At 39.5% G+C, this 8,310-nt stretch overlaps 1 protein-coding gene and 1 long non-coding RNA gene across 2 annotated transcripts in view; one reads left to right on the forward strand and one right to left on the reverse strand.

Moving 5' to 3' along the window:
* Positions 1–2,514, forward strand: part of elapor1 (endosome-lysosome associated apoptosis and autophagy regulator 1) — a 23,857-nt gene extending 21,343 nt beyond the window's left edge. Inside the window, exon 22 of the mRNA XM_066703451.1 lies at positions 1,026–2,514. Within this exon, the coding sequence (XP_066559548.1) occupies positions 1,026–1,100 (75 nt within the window). The 3' untranslated portion in view covers positions 1,101–2,514. The remainder of the gene's footprint in view (positions 1–1,025) is intronic.
* On the reverse strand, positions 30–7,394 carry LOC136749301 (uncharacterized). Its single transcript, XR_010816731.1, has 4 exons — positions 6,491–7,394; positions 3,623–3,654; positions 3,151–3,284; positions 30–2,745 (listed from the first exon to the last, which is right to left on the reverse strand). It is a non-coding gene; the product is annotated as an uncharacterized LOC136749301 (long non-coding RNA).
* Between the last annotated feature and the right edge of the window lie 916 nt (positions 7,395–8,310).

The following is an 8,310-nucleotide window of genomic DNA, read 5'->3' on the forward strand; positions in this document are numbered from 1 at the left end:
ATGTAGGAAATAATTGTACTTGTCAGAAATCATTGCTTAAATATTTATTTTATGAAGTGATCTAATAGTATTTATCTCATACATCAATATGAAGGGATAATTTCCTGTTATTTTTTCTGAAAAGACGAAGAAACTTATATCAGACAGAACAATGGCAAAATATGACAACACAATAGAGAGCTAACAATTCTGATGCAGCAAACGCTGTCCATGTTATATTCCATAACTACAAGCATGCTGATTTAAATTGGATGTGTGTGAAATTATTATAATGGGGTAAATACATAAATATAATATTATATATATATATATTTAAAATGAAGCAATGAAAGGAAGCGCAGCAGCAGTGTTTCGTTTAGGTGCGAAAATGTCTTTATATTCCTTAAAACTTTACATTGCTCAGTCATGCTGACAAAAGTTGCTCTCTGTTTTGATGTAATCTCTAGTGCAAATCAGTTTCTCTGTGCTCCGCAATCCACCTTGTGAGGCGGCACAAGCACCCGGATTTCTCAAGTCGGGATCCAGTTAACAAGACAAGTTTAGTATCTATTTAACTTCAAGGAATGGAGACAGCCTGATTTAAATTATCAGATTAATTGAATCCGGCTAACATCTGCTTAGTCTGAATTAGTTCAACCAGGTACGAGGAACGGGCCGAGATTGATACACAGCATCTGTTATTGCTATTATTTCATTCTGAGCAAACAATCACTCAGGGCAAAATCTACTCATTTCACAAAACAGATTACAATAAGTGCCAAAAATGTAAAACAATATAAACATAGTCATTGAGTAACACTGAAAGGAGATCTGGAGATCCAAGAAACTTGCATTGATTAAAATCATGACAATCCTAATCTCCGAAGAGCCTTGTGTTCGGTGCGCATCACCAGTAACACCCTGATCACGAGTTTAGTGAGAGAGTTCAGATCAGTCTGGCTGTACAGATGCTAAAGAGAGGAGACCAGCTCTGTTCTGTAAGAGGGGGGGATCAGTAATTGTGTGACATGTTCACGTCTCCACAGAGGACATCAGATGGGTTCGATTCCGTTCCTCTGAAGTCGTCCTCGGGCCTCAATGACATGGAGATGGACAGCTAGACACTGCCTCTGAACCGAAGACCTGAAGTGACCTTCACTGTGCCCTGTTCTTGCCCCTCCTGCAGGGCTGTCTGCGCACAATGACTACATGGCAGGACACAATTCACAGGGGTAACCAGCAGACAGAGCACGGACACCTACTCAATACATTCATCACTCTGAATTAAATCTTTTTTATATAAAAGAGAACCTTATAAACAGATTGTAAGTTGACAAGCTTTTTTATATAAGCTTTTTTTGGTAAGGATAAGTGTGATGTAATGATTCACACATTACCCTTTTTCTTCATCTGAAGTCCTCAGATCTTTTCATTCTTCTTTTTCTTTTATACAAAGCAAACTTCATTGACTGGTGAGCCAAAGATAATGAAGGGACTTAGGAAAAATAAGTGTTATTGATTGACACTATTTAGTCTGCAGGGAATGTTTTAATATTTGATGTAAATGATTTTTGGTAAGATTGTACTATAGGATCTGTTTTTTAATAGTTTTTACACCTCGTGGACTTAAAACAAATGTACATCTGTACTTCCCCCTTCGTTTTATTTCCTTTCTTTTTTAATGCTAAAGTAAACACTTAAACTGCAACTGTAATATCATGTTGAAAACTGTAGCCTTTGTATAAGCTGTGGCAAGAGCTTGGTGGGCGGTACAGTGTCAATACAGCTGTGCTCTCCAGCCCAAGTCCATGAGAGCCTTATTCCCGCAGGCTTTATGGAAGTCTTGGTTAGTATGAAAACCACGAAACCCTGAAGCTTGAGCCTCTTGTGCTGCAGCTCTACAGGAGCACAGAGTTTCCTGCACTACATGCATTTCTTAAGAAGTTGACTGTTAGTATTTAAGTATATTCATTTCTGAGTATGGCAGGATGCCATAAAGAGGCCTTATTGTTACCAAAGCTTCTACCAGAGGTTTTTATTTATTTTCAATGCTCATGACACACACTTGTTGATGATTTGTTTCGCTCATACTTGCCTTTGCTCTGCGGTGCTTGAGGTTATACTGTTTTTAATGGGTGTTAATTCTGAAGCTTCTCTGAGCTTTTCTGTTCATTTTATTGCCACTGGATTCCTGCTTCACATTAAAGAAGCCAGACTATCAATAAATGTAATTCTCATATTTACACTTTCGTCTACTGTACAACACAACTACAACTGCAGTCTTTCCCTGGAACTGCCAACTAACCATCGCCAAACGCGTGTTAACATTCACTGCCAAAACTTCATACAGTCACAGCATCATGGATAACTCAGTGCTGACATACACTCATCTAATGTTTCTCCTCTTGCTGTTGTTTTGTTTATTTGTTTGAATTAATATGGTGTATTGTGTAACCACGTGTGGGCATGTAGATTATGTCAAAAATTGAATACTGAAGATTGTGTTTTCTGAAACTAAAACTATTTTAACGTTGATCAAGATTCCTTGTCCTTGTTAACACATGTGTTGGAGTTCACTGCAGTGCAGCCACAATGGAAATGATGATTTCTGTGAAGATCAGTACAGAAATACAATATTCGGGTCAATAACCGGCTCTTCTTTGTAAGGGGTACAATACAATGTTGTTGTCTGGGGTCCATGTCTGTGTCCTGCTGGCCCCCTCTTGTGGTCATTCAGTGAACTGTCAGGCCTCTTGAGAAAACAACCTGAGAGAAAACAAAACCACAGCCAGGAGGCCATTTTCCTGTTTTACTAAAATCAGTTATTGCTTTCCGCAATCTGCTTTTTAGCACATCCTTCCACAGAAATGTATCAAACTAAAGCTGCCTAAACAAGTCTTTGAGTTATCTATTAGTGATGTAGCGGCAGAAGCAGGAATGATACTGTATTAAACACATTCATAAAAATAATGATTTCTTCATGGATGCAGCTGCTTAACTTCCACACCACTGGGCTATAGCATGCAAGCTGAGAGTCCTGTTGAGACACTCGGGAGGCCTGCTAAAGTTTCTCACCAAGTCCAGCGCTTTCAAAGTAAAGTCAGCCCCAAGAATTAAGAGATATTTAAAGATAACAAATATAATATCACACAACATGACTGACGTTAATACCTGGGTCAATATCGGTGTCTCCTGGATGAAGGGATTGTGTCAGTGGTCTTGGAGTGATAATTGGTGAAAGGCACATTGGCATACACAGCGCTGTCCGGGGCTGCGCTGGCAGTTTTGATGTGAGCTTTGTTACTCTAAATCAGAAAATTAAGGTTAAGTAAAATGAAAGCCCTGTCAGTCTGCATAGTGCTATATTTCACCATGAAAGTGACAGTGTGCTAAAGTACTGAAGCAAAGTGAAACACTGTTGTATTGACAGACACACAGTTAACAAGAACGCAGTCAATTTCTGCTAAACCTTTTTGTTTTACCACTTTGCTCCTCTTGAGGGGAAAAGCAGAACCTTTAATTTCACACAGTATGCTTAAACCATTGTTCATCTGCAAATGTTACCAGAACGAACTGGGTTAACTAGAAGCTGCCATCAGTATAAAATTAAGAAAAAGGGCATTAAGACATTGATCTGATTTACCTGTACTGGGGCTGTTCTCCTGCAGTGTTCTGCTGCTAGGAAAGAAGATAATTGATCAATGATCCATAATTCAAAGTGCACACTGCCTTCTCACAGTCCAGTGCAATGCAACACACATTAGAGAACCCTGTATATACACATTATAAAACACCAAATTGTATAAATATATAAAATACATCCAATTACATTATATAAAATGCTCTTCTTGGTCATTAACAGTTAAACTTAAGTTTAAATAGGATTTGTATAATATGTAAAATATGTTGTAAATAGGACTGAGATGCAGACACCTAGCACACCAGGGTGTACACAATGCAATTAGGTCCTTAAATATTTGGACAGTGACACAATTGTCATCATTTTGGCTCTGTACACCACCACAATGGATTTGAATGGAAACATAAGAACATAAGAAAGTTTACAAACGAGAGGAGGCCATTCGACCCATCGTGCTCGTTTGGTGTCCATTAATAACTGAGTGATCCAAGGATCCTATCCAGTCTGTTTTTAAATGTTCCCAAATTTTCAGCTTCAACCGCATCGCTGAGGAGTTTGTTCAGATTGTGACGCCTCTCTGTGTGAAGAAGTGTCTCCTGTTTTGAATGCCTTGATGCCCAATTTCCATTTGTGTCCCCGAGTGCGTGTGTCCCTGCTGATCTGGAAAAGCTCCTCTGGTTTGATGTGGTCGATGCCTTTCATGATTTTGAAGACTTGGATCAAGTCCCCACGTAGTCTCCTCTGTTCCAGGGTGAAAAGGTTCAGTTCCTCAGTCTCTCAGTAGGACTTTCCCTTCAGACCTGGAATAAGTCTGGTTGCTCTCCTCTGAACTGCCTCTAGAGCAGCGATATCTTTCTTGAAGTGTGGAGCCCAGAACTGTCCACAGTATCCAGATGAGCTCTAACTAGTGCATTGTACAGTCTGGACATCACTGCCCTTGTTCTCAATTCTACACTTTTGACAATATGCCCTAACACTCTGTTTGCCTTTTTTATTGCTTCCCCCCACTGTTTGGATGGAGAAAGTGAGGAGTCCACATAGACTCCTAGGTCTTTCTCATGCGTTACTTCATCTAGTTCTATTCCTCCCATAGTGTCATTATTGTGGACATTTTTGTTACCTGCATGTAATACCTTGCACTTGTCCACATTGAATTTCATCTGCCAGGTGTCGGCCCACAACTGAATATTATCTAAGTCCCTCTGAATAGCCTGTGCTGCCGAGATTGTACCTAATTATCCTGATCTCTCTTAGGGTTTGACTGGACTGATTGTTAAACTGTGGCATGTCATCTGTCTTTTCTTTTGTAAAAACCTCTGTGAAATACTAATTTAGAACATTTGCCACATCTTGTTAGTTTTCCAAGATACCTCAATTTTTGCTCTTTATCTGTTTCACTTCCTCCTTTATTGACCGCTTGCTGTTGTAATATTGAAAAAAGCTCTTTGCATTAGTTTTAGCTCCAAGAGCTATGTTTCTTTCAATTTCCCTCTTTGCTTTCCTGATCCCTTTAAGATCTCTTTGCAGCTCAACATATTCTATGTATTTTGTTTCGTCTCCATCCCTTTTGTATGCACTATACAACATTTTCTTCCTCTTGATATTTTACATACCTCTATTAAACCATTTTGGCCACTGTTTTTTGGTCCCCAATTTGCTAAGTTTTGGTACAAATTTCTCCTGAGCCTCAAGTAGTATATTCTTAAAATATAACCATCCATTTTCAACTGAATCTGTATCCAGTGTGCTCCAGTCTACCTCTTCTAAGTGGAGTCTCATACCTTCAAAGTTTGCTTTTCCGAAATTATAGACCATTGTTTTAGACTTGGGTCTTGTTTTTTGAAAGAATGCCTCAAAGCTAACCATGTTGTGATCACAATTTGCCATTGGTTCTCTAACTACTGTCCCCCTGACTCTATCCTGGTCATTTGAAAATATCAAGTCAATGCATGCACTCTCCCTGGTTGGTTCCCTGACAAATTGAGTTAGAAAACAGTCGTTTACCATCTCAACCATTTCTATTTCTGCTTCTGTAGTCCCAACCGGGCTTTCCCAGTCTATGTTTGGGAAATTGAAATCCCCCATTATAACAGCCACATCCTTGCTACATGCAGTCTTGATTACACTGTACAATACAACATCTTTCTGAATATCTGAGTTGGGTGGTCTGTAACACACTCCTACCACTAATCCTCCACATCTCTTGTCCAAAAGTTTCAAGATGTGCTTTAAGTGTAGACTTTCATCTTTAATTTGAGGGTAGATGCATCCAAATTGGGTGAATGGTGAAGGAATTACACCCATTTCTGTATGTGGTCCCCCCAATTTTAAAATTTCAAAAGTATTTGGACAAACTAACATAATCATGAATTAAATTGTGAGTTTCAATATTTGGTTGCAAACCCTTTGCAGTCAATGACTGCCTGAAGTCTGGAATGCATAGACATCACCAGATGCTGGGTTTCTTCCCTGGTGATGCTCTGCCAGGCCTGTTCTGCAACTGTCTTTAGTGCCTGCTTGTTCTTCGGGCGTTTAAGGGCACATATACAAATGTGTGTAATTCTACACCGTTCACCAATTTGGATGAAACTACTCTCAAATTAAAGATGAAAGCCCTTAAAGCCCATCGTGATTGTTTCCTTTCAAATGCATTGTGGTGGTTTACAGAGCCAAAATGATGACAATTGTGTCACTGTCCAAATATTTATGGACCTAACTGTATATTATGGTATATTGGTACACATAACACTTTCTGGGACAATATTAGATTGCTATGTTGCTATTCAATGAAGCTATAAAACATAAACTAATAGCTGAATATCAACCCTGCTCCCAGCCTCCCACTATGAAGTACTGTTTAAGGAAACTCACCTTGTACACCTGTACGCCTTTTCATGTACAGAATGAAAAGTGCCACAACACACACAATGATCACCGCCCCGGACAGAGCTCCCAACACTATAGATATTTCTGCAACAGAACAGATTCAGATGACAAATGACAAAGGGAGAGTAAAAAACTCCCATTAGTCCTCACCAGAAATACGCAGTTTGCGTCTTCAGCAGTGATGTTACGAAGCAGGATTGACACTTCCGAAGCACAATGCATAGATACAATGGTTTGATTACCAGCACCATGTAATCACTGCAAACTAAGCTTCGTTACGTCACACCAGCAGCTGACTGTCAAACTGGTTTGGAATACGTGTCAGTGTATCAAACCCCCATAATACTTAAAAGAGATCTGAACCACCTCAAATCCAAGGGTTATAGAGAGGAGACAGATCTGCAGATGCTACAGAATGCATTTATTGAGCGAGATAGATACTTAGACAGATGTACAGATAGCGAGTTAGATAGAGACATAGATATAGCGATAGATAGATACTGTGGTAGAGTCAGCCCCAGCAGTGTAGAAACATTTTCTTTAAATAAATTATTTAAATTACACTGATTGTCCAGTTGCATAATTATGTCACTCCAACACATTTGCTCTTCACACAATCACTATTCTTGTTTATATAAGATCATACATCTCTCTCCACTTCCCAAAATATAGTTTTCTTTTGCCCTATATAAACCATCACTTTCCCAGTTGCACAAGCATACCTGTCTGATAAACAAAATGTAGGCTATACTCTATATCAGCATCACTTGGATCATTACACATCCCTAGATATACAGACGTGCTTAAATTTGTTGGTACCCCTCTACAAAAAATGAAGAATGTACAATTTCCTCTGAAATAACTTGAAACTGACAAAAGTAATTGGCATCCACCATTGTTTATTCCATATTTAATCGAATTCAGACTTTGCTTTTGATTTTGTTTTTGTTTTTCAACATAAATCGTAAATAAAACAAATGAAAATGGCATGGACAGAAATTATGGGACCCTCAACCCAATATTTTGTTGCACAACCTTTAGAGGCAATCACTGCAATCAAATGTTTTCTGTGTCTCTCAGTGAGAATTCTGCACCTGTTAACAGGTAGTCTGGCCCACTCTTCCTGAGCAAACTGCCCCAGCTGTCTCAGGTGTGATGGGTGTCTTCTCCAGACTGCAAGTTTCATCTCTTTCCAAAGGTGTTCAATAGGATTCAGATCAGGAATCATAGAAGGCCACTTCAGAACAGTCCAATGTTCTGTTCCTATCCATTCTTGGGGGCTTTTAGCTGTGTGTTTTGGGTCATTATCCTGTTAGAGGACCCATGACCTGCGACTGAGACAGAGCTTTCTGACACTGGGCAGTATGTTTTGCTCCAGAATGCCTTGATAGTCTTGAGATTTCATTGTGCCTGGCACAGACTCAAGACACCCTGTGCCAGGCGCAGCAAAGAAGCCCCAAAACATAACCGAGCCTCCTCCATGTTTCACTGTAGGTATGGTGTTCTTTTCTTTGAAAGCTTCATTTTTTCATCTACAAACATAGAGCTGATGTGACTTTCCACAAAGCTCCAGTTTTGACTCATCTGTCCAAAGGACATTCTCCCAGAAGGATTGTGGCTCGTCAATATGCATTTTAGCAAATTCCAGTCTGGCTTTTTTATGTTTGGAGTCCTCCTGGGTCTTCTTCCATGGAGGCCACTTTTGCTCAAAAAGCTACGGATGGTGCGATCAGACATACCTTCACCTTGGAGTTCAGCTTGTATCTCTTTGGCAGTTATCCTTGGTTCTTTTTCTGCCATTCGCA

This window comes from Amia ocellicauda, chromosome 5 (assembly GCF_036373705.1).
Source record: "Amia ocellicauda isolate fAmiCal2 chromosome 5, fAmiCal2.hap1, whole genome shotgun sequence".
Classification (NCBI taxonomy): Eukaryota; Metazoa; Chordata; class Actinopteri; order Amiiformes; family Amiidae; genus Amia; species Amia ocellicauda.